The sequence below is a fragment of the Cyrtonyx montezumae genome, unplaced genomic scaffold (genome assembly GCF_038088225.1).
Source record: "Cyrtonyx montezumae isolate F1298 unplaced genomic scaffold, pur_monq_1.0 scaffold_7, whole genome shotgun sequence".
NCBI lineage: Eukaryota > Metazoa > Chordata > Aves > Galliformes > Odontophoridae > Cyrtonyx > Cyrtonyx montezumae.
Genome location: NW_027072078.1, coordinates 14,211,525 through 14,229,000, shown reverse-complemented (window position 1 = coordinate 14,229,000; position 17,476 = coordinate 14,211,525). Strand labels below are relative to the sequence as shown.

The 17,476-nt window shown below is 41.1% G+C and overlaps 1 protein-coding gene across 1 annotated transcript in view; it reads left to right on the top strand.

Annotated features, from left to right (window-relative positions):
• TTN (titin) overlaps positions 1-17,476 on the top strand; it is a 237,676-nt gene that overhangs the window by 192,738 nt on the left and 27,462 nt on the right. The window contains exon 283 of the mRNA XM_065750962.1: positions 123-17,228. Coding sequence (XP_065607034.1) covers positions 123-17,228 — 17,106 coding nt within the window. The remainder of the gene's footprint in view (positions 1-122; positions 17,229-17,476) is intronic.

Below are 17,476 nucleotides of genomic sequence, written 5' to 3'. Positions count from 1 at the left end.
TATCGTGCCTTTTCTTTTTTGTGTGATGGTTGAGGGATGAATTTATACAGTACAAGAGGGATTTCCTCTGTAATATGTTGATGTAACATAATGTGGTATTTTATCTGTTCCTCGCTTTTCAGACCCACCAGGTCCACCTGCAAATCCAAGAGTGACTGATACTACAAAGACAAGTGCATCTTTAGCCTGGGGCAAGCCTCACTATGATGGTGGTCTTGACATCATTGGCTACATAGTGGAGCATCAAAAGGAAGGAGAAGAAGAATGGGTAAAAGACACAACAGGGACTGCTTTAAGAATCACTCAGTTTGTTGTTGCTCATCTGCAGCAAGGAGCCAAATACAACTTCAGAATTTCTGCCATGAATGCTGTAGGTACTGGTGAACCAGCAGTAATTCCAAGTGTGGAAATCAAAGAGCGGGAAGAAATTCCTGACTTTGAATTAGACGCTGAGCTAAGAAGAACACTTGTTGTTAGAGCTGGGTTAACTATTCGGATTTTTGTGCCAATTAAAGGACGTCCAACTCCAGAAGTTACATGGACAAAAGATGATGTTTCTCTCAAAGGGCGTGCTAGTATTGAAAATACAGACTCTTTTACACTCTTGATTGTCACAGAGTGCACCAGATATGATGCAGGAAAGTATGTAATGACACTTGAAAATGCTGCTGGTAAGAAGACTGGTTTTGTAAATGTAAAAGTCTTGGATACACCAGGTCCACCAGTAAATCTTAAACCTAGAGAAATAACCAAGGACAGCATCACTCTCCAATGGGATATGCCTCTGATAGATGGTGGTTCCCGTATAACGAACTATATTGTTGAGAAACGTGAATCAACTCGTAAAGCATATTCAACGGTCACAACCAACTGCCAGAAGTGTTCATTCAGAATTCCTAATTTATCTGAGGGGTGTGAGTACTATTTCAGAGTTCTGGCTGAAAATGAGTTTGGAATTGGCGAACCAGCTGAAACTGCAGAACCAGTAAGGGCTTCTGAGGCACCATCCCCACCTGACAGCCTTAATATTATGGATGTAACACGAAACTCAGTTAGCTTGGCTTGGCCAAAACCAGAACATGATGGTGGCAGCAAGATCACTGGATATGTAATTGAAGCACAAAGAAAAGGAACCAACCAATGGGCACACATTACAACTGTAAAAACACTGGATTGTGTAGTGAAGAATCTAACTGAAAATGAAGAGTATACTTTCCAGGTTATGGCAGTTAACAGTGCTGGAAGAAGTGCTCCAAGAGAAAGCAGACCAGTTATTATCAAGGAACAGACAATGCTTCCAGAATTTGACCTTCGTAGTATCTACCAGAAAACAGTCATTGCCAAAGCTGGTGACAATATCAAGATTGAAATCCCTGTGCTTGGTCGTCCAAGGCCAACTGTGACTTGGAAGAAAGAAGACCAGATACTTAAGCAAACACAAAGGGTAAATTATGAAAATACTGCAACAGCAACCATCCTAACCATCAATGAATGTACACGAAGTGATAGTGGTCAATATCCACTGTCAGCTAAAAATATTGTAGGAGAAGTTAGTGAAGTTATTACAGTTCAAGTTCATGATATACCTGGACCTCCTACTGGACCAATCAAATTTGATGAAATTTCTTCTGACTTTGTAACATTTTCATGGCAGCCTCCTTTGAATGACGGAGGTGTACCAATAAGTAATTATGTTGTAGAGATGCGTCAAACTGACAGTACCACATGGACTGAACTGGCAACCACAGTGATACGTACTACATTTAAAGCCACTCATCTTAATACTGGAGTTGAGTATCAGTTCCGAGTCAAAGCTCAAAACAGATATGGAACTGGTCCAGCCATTACGTCAGAATCTGTAATTGCCAACTATCCATTTAAGGTACCTGGGCCTCCTGGTACTCCTCAAGTGATTGCAGTCACCAAAGAAACCATGACCATTAGCTGGAATGAGCCAGTTACTGATGGTGGAAGCCCAATTCTGGGTTATCACATTGAAAGAAAAGAACGAAACAGCATTCTTTGGCAAACTGTAAGTAAAATGCCAGTATCAGGCAACATCTTTAAATCAACTGGACTTAGTGATGGCATTGCATATGAATTCCGTGTTATAGCAGAAAATCTGGCTGGCAAGAGTAGGCCAAGCAAGCCATCTGAGCCTGTATTTGCTTTAGACCCAATAGATCCACCTGGCAAGCCAGTACCCCTGAACATTACAAGACATGCAGTGACACTGAAGTGGACTAAACCAGAATATAATGGTGGTTTTAAGATAACTGGCTACACTGTTGAAAAAAGAGATCTTCCTAATGGCCGCTGGCTGAAGGCCAATTTCAGCAACATATTAGAGACTGAATTCACTGTCAGTGGTTTGACAGAAGATGCTGCCTATGAATTCCGTGTGATTGCTAGGAATGCTGGTGGTGCTGTTAGTCAGCCTTCTGAGCCATCAGATGCAATAACTTGTAGAGATGACATTGAAGCACCAAGGATAAGTGTGGATGCTAAATATAAAGACACCTTAGTGCTGAAAGCAGGTGAAGTTTTCAGACTTGAGGCTGATGTGTCAGGTCGCCCTCCACCAACTATGGCATGGACAAAAGGAGAAAAAGAACTTGAAGACACAGCAAAACTAGAAATAAAGACAGCAGACTTTTCAACTGTTCTTATCAATAAAGATTCTTCAAGAAGAGATGGTGGTGCCTATACACTTACTGCAACAAATCCTGGTGGTTTTGCCAAGCATATCTTCAATGTTAAGGTACTTGATAGGCCCGGTCCTCCAGAAGGGCCATTGGCTGTGTCAGAAGTCACTGCAGAAAAATGTGTGTTGTCATGGTTACCTCCTATGGATGATGGAGGAGCAAAGATTGACCATTATGTGGTTGAAAAACGTGAAACCAGTAGATTGGCATGGACAGCTGTAGCCACAGAAGTTCCACTGACTAAACTGAAGGTTACTAAGCTGTTGAAGGGCAATGAGTATGTGTTCCGTGTTATGGCTGTTAACAAATATGGAGTTGGTGAGCCTCTTGAATCAGAGCCTGTTCTTGCAGTAAATCCATATGTGCCACCTGATCCACCTAAAACACCTGAAGTTACTGCAATAACAAAAGATTCTATGGTTGTCTGCTGGGGCCATCCTGATTCTGATGGTGGGAGCCCAATAACTAACTACATTGTGGAACGACGTGACAGAGCTGGCCTTCGGTGGGTAAAATGTAACAAACGAGTTGTTACTGACTTACGTTACAAAGTATCTGGACTGACAGAAGGACATGAATATGAATACAGAGTCATGGCTGAAAATGCTGCTGGAGTCAGTGAGCCAAGCCCAACTAGTCCATTCTATAAAGCTTGTGATACTGTATTTAAGCCTGGTCCCCCAGGCAATCCTCGTGTTTTGGATAGCAGCAAGTCTTCTATTACAATAGCATGGAACAAACCGATATATGATGGAGGTTCAGAGATCACAGGCTACATGGTTGAGATCTCATTACCTGAAGAAGATGAGTGGAAGATTGTAACTCCACCATCAGGTCTAAAGGCCACTTCTTTTACTATCACTAACCTAAAAGAAAACCAAGAGTATAAAATCCGTATATATGCTATGAATTCTGAAGGTCTTGGGGAGCCTGGTCTTGTTCCTGGGACTCCAAAAGCTGAAGAGAGACTGCTACCCCCAGAGATTGAACTTGATGCAGAACTTCGTAAAGTTGTAACTATCAGAGCCTGCTGTACTCTAAGACTCTTTGTTCCAATTAAAGGAAGACCAGCACCTGAGGTAAAATGGACAAGAGAACATGGGGAATCTTTGGATAGAGCAACTATTGAATCAACAAGCTCTTACACTCTACTTATTGTTGAAAATGTAAATAGATTTGATAGTGGCAAATACATATTGACAATTGAAAACAGCTCAGGTAGTAAGTCAGCATTTGTGAATGTCAGAGTACTTGATACTCCAGGGGCACCTCAAGATTTGAAAATAAAAGAAGTTACAAAGTCATCAGTGACACTCACGTGGGAGCCTCCTCTCATTGATGGTGGCTCTAAAATAAAAAATTACATTGTTGAAAAGCGTGAATCAACAAGAAAAGCTTATTCAACTGTTAATGCCAATTGCCACAAGACCAGCTGGAAAGTTGATTCACTGCAAGAAGGCTGCAACTACTACTTCAGAGTCCTAGCTGAAAATGAATATGGAATAGGCCTTCCAGTTGAAACTTCAGAATCAGTCAAAGTATCAGAAAGACCACTTCCACCAGGAAAGATAACCTTGTTGGATGTCACAAGAAATAGTGTATCCTTATCTTGGGAAAAACCTGAACATGATGGTGGTAGCAAAATTCTTGGATACATTGTAGAAATGCAAAGCAAAGGCAGTGAGAAGTGGTCAACTTGTGCTACAGTAAAAGTTACTGAAGCCACTATCACAGGATTGATACAAGGTGAAGAGTACACTTTCCGTGTTTCAGCTCAGAATGAAAAAGGTGTCAGTGATCCTCGCCAGCTGGGAATACCTGTTGTTGCAAAAGACCTTGTGATTCCACCAGCTTTCAAACTACTGTTTACTACTTTCAGTGTTCTAGCAGGAGAGGACTTAAAGGTTGATGTTCCTTTTGTTGGTCGACCCAAACCAGCAGTGTTTTGGCATAAAGATAATGTGGCATTGAAGCAGACTACCAGAGTCAATGCAGAAAGTTCAGAAAATAACACAGTGTTAACGATAAAAGAAGCATGCAGAGAAGATGTGGGGGCATATTTAGTCAAACTTACAAACTCTGCAGGTGAAGCTGCTGAGACCCTAAGTATTGTTGTCCTTGATAAACCAGGACCCCCAACTGGACCAGTCAAAGTAGATGAAGTAACAGCAGATAGTATTACCATTTCCTGGGAGCCACCCAAGTATGATGGTGGTAGCTCTATTAATAATTATATTGTAGAAAAAAGAGACACTTCCACCACCACTTGGCAGATTGTGTCAGCTACTGTTGCAAGAACAACAATAAAAGCATGTCGATTAAAGACTGGTTGTGAATATCAATTCAGAATCACAGCTGAAAACAGATACGGGAAGAGCACCTATCTCACTTCAGAGCCAATTGTAGCCCAATACCCATTTAAACTTCCTGGCCCACCTGGAACACCTTTTGTAACAAATGCATCAAAAGACAGCATGGTGGTACAATGGCATGAACCAGTCAGTGATGGTGGTAGCAAGATAATTGGGTATCACCTGGAGCGCAAAGAAAGAAACAGCATTCTTTGGGCTAAGCTGAATAAAACACCTATTCCAGATACCAAATTTAAGACAACTGGCCTTGAGGAGGGCCTTGAATATGAATTCAGAGTTTATGCAGAAAACATAGTAGGCATTGGAAAAGCAAGTAGAGCATCTGAATGCTATACTGCACGTGACCCATGTGACCCTCCTGGTCGTCCAGAACCTGTAATTGTCACAAGAAGTTCAGTAACACTTCAGTGGAAGAAACCTATATATGATGGTGGAAGTAAGATTACAGGTTACGTTGTTGAAAAGAAGGAGCTGCCTGATGGTCGCTGGATGAAAGCAAGTTTTACAAATGTAATTGATACCCAATTTGAAGTAACTGGTCTGGTTGAAAACCAGAGATATGAGTTCCGTGTTATAGCAAGAAATGCTGCGGGTGTTTTCAGTGAACCATCTGAGAGCTCAGGTGCCATTACAGCAAGAGATGAAGTGGAACCACCTCACATAAGTATGGATCCAAAATACAAAGACACAATTGTGGTACATGCTGGTGACTCATTCAAGTTGGAAGCAGATGTTCATGGCAAACCAATACCTTCCATTCAGTGGCTAAAAGGTGATCATGAGCTGACAAACACTGCTCGTATGGAAATTAAAAGTACTGATTTTGCTACAAGCCTTAGCGTGAAGGAAGCTATTAGAGTTGACAGTGGTCAGTATGTGCTATTGGCAAAGAACGTTGCAGGCGAGAAGAAAGTTCCTGTTCATGTCAAAGTTCTTGACAGACCTGGACCACCAGAAGGACCTGTTGAGATTACAGGTGTCTCTGCTGAAAAATGCATGCTATCATGGAAACCTCCGCTACAAGACGGTGGTAGCGATATTTCACATTATGTTGTGGAAAAGAGGGAAACTAGTCGCCTGGTCTGGACTGTTGTTGATTCAAATGTGCAAACACTCAATTGCAAAGTTACTAAACTTTTAGAAGGAAATGAATATATTTTCCGCATCATGGCAGTAAATAAATACGGCGTTGGTGAACCTCTTGAGTCTGAACCAGTACTTGCAAAGAACCCATTTGTAGTGCCACTTCCACCAAAGGCACCAGAAGTCACAGCCATTACCAAGGATTCTATGATAGTTGTTTGGGAAAGGCCAGCCTCAGATGGAGGTAGTGAAATCCTAGGCTACGTCCTTGAAAAACGGGATAAGGAAGGTATTCGCTGGACAAGATGTAACAAACGCCTGATAAGTGAATTGCGATACAGAGTGACTGGGCTGCTAGAAAATCATAATTATGAGTACAGAGTTTCAGCTGAAAATGCCGCTGGTCTCAGTGAACCAAGCCTGCCTTCTACCTACTATAAGGCATGTGATCCTATTTATAAGCCAGGACCACCCAATAATCCTAAGGTTGTGGATGTTACAAGATCATCAGTTTTCCTTTCATGGAGCAAACCTATCTATGATGGTGGCTCTGAAATTCAGGGATACATTGTAGAAAAATGTGATGTTAGTGATGGTGAATGGACAATATGTACCCCTCCAACTGGAATTAAGAACACTCATATGGAAGTAGAAAAACTAGTGGAAAAACATGAATATAAATTCCGTATTTGTGCAGTTAATAAGGCAGGAGTTGGAGATCATGCTGATATTCCTGGTTCTGTTATTGTGGAAGAGAAGATGGAGGCACCAGACCTTGACCTCGACATGGAATTAAGGAAGATTGTAAATGTGCGGGCAGGAGGTTCCTTAAGACTGTTTGTTCCCATCAGAGGTCGTCCAGCACCTGAGGTAAAATGGGGTAAAGTGGAAGGTGAGATCAGAGAGGCAGCCATTATTGACACCACTAGCAGCTTTACTTCCCTTGTTCTAGACAGTGTCAACAGATTTGATTCTGGAAAGTATACTCTGACTTTAGAGAACAGCAGTGGAACAAAATCTGCCTTTGTCAGTGTAAGAGTACTGGATACCCCAAGTGCACCTGTTAATTTAAAAATCAGAGAGATCACTAAAGACTCTGTTTCACTTTCATGGGAGCCTCCTCTCTTAGATGGTGGAGCAAAGATAAAGAATTACATTATTGAAAAGCGTGAAGCAACAAGAAAGGCATATGCAGCTGTTGTAACAAACTGCCACAAGACTTCATGGAAAGTAGATCAACTTCAGGAGGGCTGTTATTATTTCTTTAGAATCTCTGCTGAGAACGAATATGGAATTGGTCTCCCCGCAGAAACCAGTGACCCAATTAAAGTTGCTGAAGTTCCTCAGCCTCCTGGGAAAATAACAGTGGATGATGTCACAAGAAACAGTGTTTCACTAAGCTGGGCAAAGCCTGAACATGATGGTGGCAGCAAAATCATACAATATATTGTTGAAATGCAAGCAAAGGGTAGTGAGAAGTGGTCAGAGTGTGCTCGTGTGAAAACACTTGAAGCAGTTATTACTAACTTAACTCAAGGGGAAGAATATCTTTTTAGAGTAATGGCTGTAAATGAAAAGGGTAAGAGTGATCCTAGAGCACTTGCCGTTCCAGTAGTTGCCAAGGACTTGGTGATTGAACCTGATGTAAGGCCTGCTTTTCACAGTTACAGTATTCAGGTGGGACAAGATCTGAAAGTAGAAATTCCAATTTCAGGCCGACCTAAACCAACTGTTACCTGGTCAAAAGATGGCCAGACTCTAAGGCAGACAACAAGAGTCAACGTTAGTGATTTGGCTGATCTCACTGTGCTAAATATTAAAGAAACTACCAAAGAGGACAGTGGTACTTATGAAATCACTGTGGCTAATGTTGTTGGGCAAAAGACTGTCTCTGTTGAAATTATAACTCTAGACAAACCTGACCCTCCAGTAGGACCTGTGAAGTTTGATGAGGTAAGCGCAGAAAGTGTTACCTTGTCATGGAATCCTCCACTGTATACTGGTGGCTGTCAAATCACCAACTATGTTGTTCACAAGAGAGATACAACAACCACTGTATGGGAAACAGTTTCAGCTACTGTTGCAAGAACTGTACTGAAGGTGACTAAACTAAAAACTGGTTCAGAATATCAGTTCAGAATATTTGCTGAGAACAGGTATGGGCAGAGCTTTGCATTGGAATCTGCACCAATTGTAGCACAGTACCCGTACAAAGAACCAGGACCTCCTGGAACACCATTTGTGACAATAGTTACAAAAGATTCCATGGTTGTACAATGGCACGAACCCATAAATGATGGTGGCAGTAAGGTATTAGGCTACCATCTTGAAAGAAAGGAGAAAAACAGCATTTTATGGACAAAAGTGAATAAGACTATTATTCAGGACACAAGTTTTAAGACAACTAACCTTGAAGAAGGAATTGAATATGAATTTAGAGTTTCTGCGGAAAATATTGTTGGTATAGGTAAAACAAGTAAAGTTTCTGAGTGCTATGTAGCTCGCGATCCGTGTGATCCTCCAGGTCGCCCAGAAGCTATAATAATAAAAAGAAGCTCTATTACTCTACAGTGGACCAAACCAGAATATGATGGTGGAAGTAAAATTACTGGGTATATTGTAGAGAAACGTGACTTACCAGATGGTCGCTGGATGAAAGCTAGCTTCACAAATATTATTGAAACTCAGTTCACTGTAACAGGGCTTACCGAAGACCAAAGATATGAATTTAGAGTTATTGCAAAGAATGCTGCAGGAGCAGTAAGTAAACCTTCTGACAGTACAGGACCAATAACTGCAAGGGATGAAGTTGAACTTCCACGAATTTCAATGGATCCAAAGTACAAAGACACAATTGTTGTAAATGCTGGTGATACATTCAGACTTGAAGCTGATGTTCATGGAAAGCCACTGCCAACCATTAAGTGGTACAAAGGAGATAAAGAGCTTGAAGAAACTGCCAGATATGAGATAAAGAACACAGATTTCAGTGCATTAATAATTGTAAAAGATGCTATTAGAGTTGATGGTGGACAGTATATTTTAGAAGCCTCTAATGTTGCGGGAACAAAGACAGTACCAGTAAATGTAAAAGTCCTGGACAGGCCAGGCCCTCCTGAAGGCCCTGTCCATGTGACCGGAGTTACAGCTGAAAAATGTTCATTGGCATGGTCTCCTCCTCTTCATGATGGTGGTAGTGATATTTCTCACTATATTGTAGAGAAGAGGGAAACTAGTCGCCTAGCATGGACTGTTGTCGCTTCTGAGGTTTTACCTACAATGCTGAAAGTAACTAAACTCTTGGAAGGAAATGAATATATTTTCCGTATTATGGCAGTTAACAAATACGGAGTTGGTGAACCACTGGAATCGGTGCCAGTAATGATGAAAAATCCATTTGTGGTTCCTAGTCCACCAAAGGCCTTGGAAATCACCAACATCACAAAGGATTCTATGACAGTCTGCTGGAGCCGACCAGATAGTGATGGTGGTAGTGAAATCATAGGTTACATTGTAGAAAAGAGAGATCGAGCAGGCATCAGATGGATAAAATGCAATAAACGACGAATTACAGATTTGCGACTAAGAGTTACAGGATTAACAGAGGATCATGAGTATGAATTCAGAGTTTCTGCTGAAAATGCTGCTGGACTGGGTGAGCCAAGCCAAGTTTCCCCTTACTTTAAAGCTTGTGACCCTATATTCAAGCCTGGCCCGCCTACAAATGCTCATGTTGTGGATACCACTAAAAGTTCAGTTACACTTGGCTGGAGTAAACCTATTTATGATGGTGGCTGTGAAATCCAGGGATATCTTGTAGAAATCTGCAAAGCAGATGAAGATGAATGGTCACTTGTTACTCCACAGACAGGTATACGTGCCACTCGGTTTGAAATAAAAAAGCTTACTGAACATCAGGAATACAGACTACGAGTGTGTGCTCTCAACAAGGTTGGTGTGGGAGAGGCTGCATCAGTTCCTGGTACTGTTAAACCAGAAGACAAACTTGAAGCTCCAGAACTTGATATTGATTCAGAGCTAAGGAAAGGGATAGTGGTTAGAGCTGGTGGATCTGCTAGGATCCACATACCATTCAGGGGACGACCAACACCTGACATTGTATGGTCTCGAGAAGAAGGTGAATTCACGGAGAAAGTTCAGATTGATAAAGGCGTGAATTACACACAACTCTCAATTGACAACTGTGATAGAAATGATGCTGGAAAGTATATTCTTAAGTTGGAGAACAGCAGTGGTTCTAAATCTGCATTTGTTACAGTAAAAGTCTTAGATACCCCAGGACCACCACAAAACTTAATAGTTAAGGATATAAAGAAAGATTCTGCTCTACTATCTTGGGAACCACCAATTATTGATGGTGGAGCAAAAGTGAAGAACTATGTAATAGACAAACGTGAGTCAACCAGGAAGGCATTTGCAAATGTAAGTGCCAAGTGCGGCAAGACAAGCTTTAAAGTTGAAAATCTTACAGAAGGAGCAATCTATTATTTCAGAGTCATGGCTGAGAATGAATTTGGAATTGGTGTTCCAGCTGAAACAGCAGATGCTGTGAAAGCTTCAGAGCCACCTCTGCCTCCTGGGAAAGTAACACTCACTGATGTTACTCAGAGAAGTGCATCACTTACATGGGAAAAACCTGAACATGATGGAGGTAGCAGAATTTTAGGTTACATTGTTGAAATGCTGCCTAAAGGAACAGAAAAATGGAGTGTTGTTAGTGAGACCAAAACATGCAGTGCAGTTGTGTCTGGTTTGAGTCCAGGACAAGAATATCAATTCCATGTGATTGCCTACAATGAAAAAGGCAAAAGTGATCCCAGAGCACTTGGAGTTCCTGTGATAGCCAAAGACTTGACAATTGAGCCAGGATTTAAGTTGATGTTTAATACATACAGTGTACAGGCTGGAGAAGATCTGAAGGTAGAAGTACCATTTATAGGTAGACCAAAACCCACTATTACTTGGACAAAAGATGAACAGCCACTGAAACAAACAACCAGATTAAATATTGAAGATACATCAACATCAACTATCCTACATATTAAAGAAAGCAACAAAGAGGACTTTGGTAAATATACAGTAACAGCATCAAACACAGCAGGCACAGCAACAGAGCAACTGAGTATAATTGTACTGGAAAAGCCTGGCCCACCACGAGGACCTGTCCGCTTTGATGAAGTTAGCGCAGATTTTGTTGTTTTATCATGGGATCCACCTGATTATACTGGTGGCTGTCAGATAAGCAACTACGTAGTAGAGAAGCGTGATACAAGCACTACCACATGGAATATTGTGTCAGCAACTGTTGCAAGAACAACTATCAAAGCAACAAAGCTTAAGACGGGTTCTGAATACCAGTTCAGGATTTCTGCTGAAAATAGGTATGGAAAAAGCTCTCCTTTGGACTCGAAGCCAGTTGTTGTGCAATACCCCTACAAGGTGCCTGGGCCACCTGGAACCCCATTTGTAACAACAGCTTCCAAGGACCATATGATTGTACAATGGAATGAACCAGTTAATGATGGAGGAAGCAAAGTTCTTGGCTACCATCTTGAACGTAAAGATAAGAACAGTATTCTTTGGATAAAACAGAACAAGTCACTCATTGCAGACACCACATATAAAACAGATGGCCTTGAAGAAGGCCTTGAATATGAGTTCAGAGTTTCTGCTGAAAACATTGTTGGCATTGGCAAAGTCAGCAAAGTATCAGAGTTATATGTTGCCCGAGATCCGTGTGACCCACCTGGCCGCCCAGAGGCCATTGTTGTTACAAGGAATAACATCACACTGAAGTGGAAGAAACCAGAATATGATGGTGGAAGCAAAATAACTGGATATATTGTAGAAAAGAAAGAACTTCCAGATGGTCGGTGGATGAAAGCCAGCTTTACAAATGTTTTAGAAACAGAGTTTACAGTAAGTGGTCTTGTTGAAGACCAACGATATGAATTTAGAGTGATTGCAAGAAATGCAGCTGGTTGCTTGAGTGAACCATCTGAAAGTACAGGGCCTATTACAGCCAGAGATGAAATTGAAGCACCAGGAGCTTCTCTGGATCCTAAATACAAAGACGTCATCATTGTTCATGCTGGAGAAACCTTTGTCCTAGAAGCTGATATCCATGGCAAACCTATTCCTGACATTACATGGTCAAAAGATGGTAAAGACCTTGAAGAAACAACTGCAAGAATGGAAATTAAATCTACTGTTCAGAAAACAACTCTTACTGTCAAAGACTGTGTAAGAGTAGATGGAGGTCACTATACTCTTAACCTCAGAAACGTTGGTGGCACAAAATCTATACCTATCACTGTAAAAGTGCTTGACAGGCCAGGACCTCCAGAGGGACCTTTGAAAGTTACAGGTGTAACAGCAGAAAAATGCTACTTGGCATGGGCTCCGCCTTTACATGATGGTGGTTCTAGTATCTCACATTATATCATTGAGAAGAGAGAGACAAGCAGGCTTTCATGGACACAAGTAGCTACGGATGTGCAGGCCCTTAACCACAAAGTAACTAGACTCCTTGCTGGCAATGAGTACATTTTCCGTGTAATGGCAGTGAACAAATACGGAACAGGAGAACCCTTGGAATCTGAGCCAGTTGTTGCTCGTAATCCATACAAACCCCCCGGTCCTCCTTCAACACCTGAAGTTTCAGCAATCACGAAAGACTCAATGGTTGTAACATGGGGTCGTCCAGAAGACAATGGAGGAGCTGAAATTGAAGGATACATACTTGAAAAACGAGACAAAGATGGTATTCGGTGGACCAAATGCAATAAGAAACGGCTTACAGACCTGCGATTCCGAGTAACAGGTCTTACTGATGGGCATTTCTATGAATTTAGAGTTTCTGCTGAAAATGCTGCAGGTGTAGGGGAACCCAGTGAGCCATCCATTTTCTACCGTGCTTGTGATGTATTATATCCACCAGGTCCACCAAGCAATCCAAAGGTTACAGACACTTCCAGATCATCAGTTTCTCTTGCCTGGGGTAAACCCATTTATGATGGTGGTGCTCCAGTTAAGGGATATGTAGTAGAAGCAAAAGAAGCAGCTGCTGATGAATGGACTACTTGCACCCCACCAACAGGGTTACAAGCAAAACAGTTCACTGTAACAAAACTTAAAGAGAACCAGGAGTATAACTTCCGCATCTGTGCCATCAATTCGGAAGGAGTAGGAGAACCGGCTGCTATACCTGGGACAGTTATAGCAGCAGACAAGATTGAACCTCCTGAAATTGAACTTGATGCAGAGCTCAGAAAAGTAGTCATTGTACGTGCCAGTGGTACCTTACGTCTGTTTGTCACTATCAAAGGAAGACCAGAACCTGAAGTTAAGTGGGAAAAAGCAGAAGGAACAATTAGTGATCGAGCTCAGATTGAAGTCACCAGTTCCTATACAATGCTGGTAATTGACAATGTGAATCGATTTGATAGTGGTAGATACAATCTAACTTTAGAGAACAACAGTGGCAAAAAATCAGCTTTTGTTAATGTCAGAGTGCTTGATACACCTAGTGCACCAGTGAACCTCACAGTCAGAGAAGTGAAAAAAGATTTTGTAACACTAGCATGGGAACCACCACTTATTGATGGTGGAGCTAAAATTACCAACTATGTAGTTGAAAAGAGAGAATCTACAAGAAAAGCATATGCCACAATTACAAATAACTGCACTAAGAATTCCTTCAAAATTACTCAGTTACAAGAAGGATGTAGTTATTATTTCCGTGTTCTAGCTGTGAATGAATATGGGGCCGGCTTACCAGCAGAAACACCTGAGCCAATTAAGGTTTCAGAACCACCTTCTCCACCTGCAAAAGTCATTCTTGTTGATGTAACGCGCAACTCTGCTTCAATTAAATGGGAAAAGCCAGAGAGTGATGGTGGCAGTAAGATTACTGGTTATGTGGTAGAAATGCAAACTAAAGGAAGTGTAAAATGGACTGCATGTACCCAAGTGAAAACATTAGAAGCAACAATAACAGGATTAAGTATGGGAGAAGAGTACAGTTTCAGAGTGATTGCTACTAATGAAAAAGGGAAAAGTGATCCAAGAGAACTTGGTGTCCCAGTCATTGCAAAAGATATTGAAATCCAGCCATCTGCTGAGCTCCTTTTCAACACTTTCACTGTGAAAGCTGGAGATGATCTTAAGATTGATGTGCCATTCAGAGGGCGACCTCTTCCATCCATTAGCTGGAAGAAGGATGGGAATCCCTTAAAAGAGACAACCAGGGTGAATGTTCAGACATCAAAGACTTCAACTTCATTATCCATCAAGGAAGCTTCACATGAAGATTTGGGACATTATGAGTTACATCTTTCAAATACTGCTGGATCAACAACAGCTTCTTTAACTGTAGTTGTCCTTGACAGACCAGGACCACCAACTGATATTCATATTGATGAAGTTAGTGCTGATAGTGTAACTTTGTCTTGGAAACCTCCAGAATATGATGGTGGGTGCCATATTAGCAATTACATTGTGGAGAAACGAGACACTACCACAACAACCTGGGACATAGTATCTGCAGCAGTTGCAAGAACATCAATTAAAGTGTCGCGACTTACTACTGGTTCTGAATATCAGTTCCGTATTTGTGCAGAAAATCGTTATGGAAAAAGTACACACGTTAATTCTACATCTGTTGTGGCAGAGTATCCATTTAAGCCCCCAGGACCACCTGGAACTCCACATGTGGCACATGCAACTAAAGCTTTCATGATTGTAACCTGGCAGGTACCAGTTAATGATGGAGGTAGTAGAGTACTAGGATATCACTTGGAACGTAAAGAAAGGAGCAGTATTCTTTGGGCAAAAGTCAACAAAAGTCTTATACCTGATACACAAATGAAAGTTACAGGTCTTGATGAAGGACTGATGTATGAATATCGTGTGTATGCTGAAAATGTTGCAGGCATAGGCAAATGCAGTAAATCATGTGAACCAGTTGCTGCAAGAGATCCATGTGATCCTCCTGGTCAACCAGAAGTTACTAATATTACAAGAACATCTGTCTCACTGAAATGGACTAAACCAGAATATGATGGTGGAGCTAAAGTAACAGGATATATTATTGAGCGCAGAGAGATACCAGATGGTCGCTGGCTAAAGTGTAATTTCACAAATGTGCAAGAAACATACTTCGATGTAGGTGGACTTACAGAAGACCAGCGGTATGAATTCCGTGTGATTGCAAAGAATGCTGCTGGACTCTTCAGTCAGCCATCTGAATCAACTGGACCTGTGACTGTAAAAGATGATGTAGAGGCTCCAAGAATTATGATGGATGTCAAATTCAGAGATATTGTGGTTGTGAAAGCTGGAGAAGTGTTTAAAGTCAATGCTGATATTGCAGGACGGCCAATACCAGTGATTTCATGGACAAAAGATGGCAAAGAACTTGAGGGAAAAGCTAGAGTTGAAATAGCCTCAACAGACCATGCTACTGCAATAACAGTTAAGGACTGTATCCGAAGTGATTCAGGACAGTATGTACTAACATTACAAAATGTTGCAGGAACAAGATCTTTGGCGATTAATTGCAAAGTACTTGACAGACCTGGCCCACCTGCAGGCCCATTAGAAATAACTGGTCTTACTGCTGAAAAGTGTCATCTATCATGGGGACCTCCTCAAGAAAATGGAGGTGCAGATATTGATTATTATATTGTAGAAAAACGTGAGACCAGCAGAATTGCGTGGACAATTTGTGAAGGGGAGCTTAAAACAACATCCTGTAAAGTGACAAAACTGCTGAAGGGTAATGAGTATATTTTTAGAGTGATGGGAGTTAATAAATATGGTGTTGGTGAGCCTCTAGAAAGTGTTGCTATTAGAGCCCTAGACCCATTTACAGTTCCAAGTCCACCTACTTCTTTAGAGATCACCAGTGTAAGCAAAGATTCAATAACTCTGTGCTGGGCGAGACCTGAGTCTGATGGAGGCAATGAGATCTCTGGCTATGTAATTGAAAGACGTGAGAAAACTAGCCTAAGATGGATCCGTGTAAACAAAAAGCCAGTATATGATTTAAGAGTGAAATCATCTGGTCTCCGTGAAGGATGTGAATATGAATTCCGAGTTTATGCAGAAAATGCTGCTGGTCTCAGTCTTCCAAGCCAAAGCACACCATTGATTCGGGCAGAAGATCCAATTTTCTTGCCATCTCCCCCATCTAAACCAAAGATTATGGATTCCACAAGGTCAAATATCACAATTGGGTGGACAAAGCCACTATTTGATGGAGGCGCTCCAGTAACTGCATACACAGTTGAATACAAGAAAAGTGATGAAACTGACTGGACAACTGCTATTCAGAACTTAAGAGGTACAGAATACACCATAAGCGGGTTAGAGTCTGGCTCTGAGTATGTCTTTAGAGTGAAATCCATCAACAAAATGGGTGTCAGTGAACCAAGTGAAAGCTCAGAACCTCACTTGGCAAAAGAAAGAGAGGAAGAACCTACATTCGATATTGACAGCGAAATGCGAAAGACACTAATTGTAAAGGCTGGTGAATCATTCACAATGACAGTTCCTTTCAGAGGCAAACCAGTCCCTAATGTAACATGGAACAAACCAGATACTGATCTCCGTACACGAGCAAGCATCGATGTTTCAGATAATCGCACATCTCTGACTATTGAAAAAGCAACAAGAAATGACTCTGGAAAATACACATTAACGTTACAAAACATCCTGAACACTGCCACCTTGACTTTAGTTGTCAAAGTTCTTGACACTCCTGGCCCGCCATCTCATATAACAACAAAAGATGTAACCAAAGAATCTGCTGTGTTATCTTGGGATGTTCCTGAAAATGATGGTGGGGCACCTGTGAAGAACTATGTTATTGAAAAACGAGAAGCTAGCAAGAAAGCATGGGTCACTGTGACAAATAATTGTCATCGCCTGTCGTATAAAGTAACTGGTTTACAAGAAGGCGCCATTTACTACTTCCGAGTTTCTGGAGAAAACGAGTATGGTGTTGGAGTGCCTTCTGAGACCAAGGAGGGAACTAAAATAACAGGTATGTTTCATTAGAAGAAATAATTCAGTAACATATAACAATGCATGTTCTGAAATGTTTACTTCAACATAATATAAAATATATTTAATCTGATTATAAAAAAGAAATTGGATATGCGGTAGATATGTTTGTGTTTTTACAAAAGAAAATGCTAAGCAGCATGAATTTTAAATTTTATTTGCATTTTACTTAAAATGTTGTATTAATTAATAAAAAAAAATAAGAAAAAAGAAAAAAAGAAGAAAAGA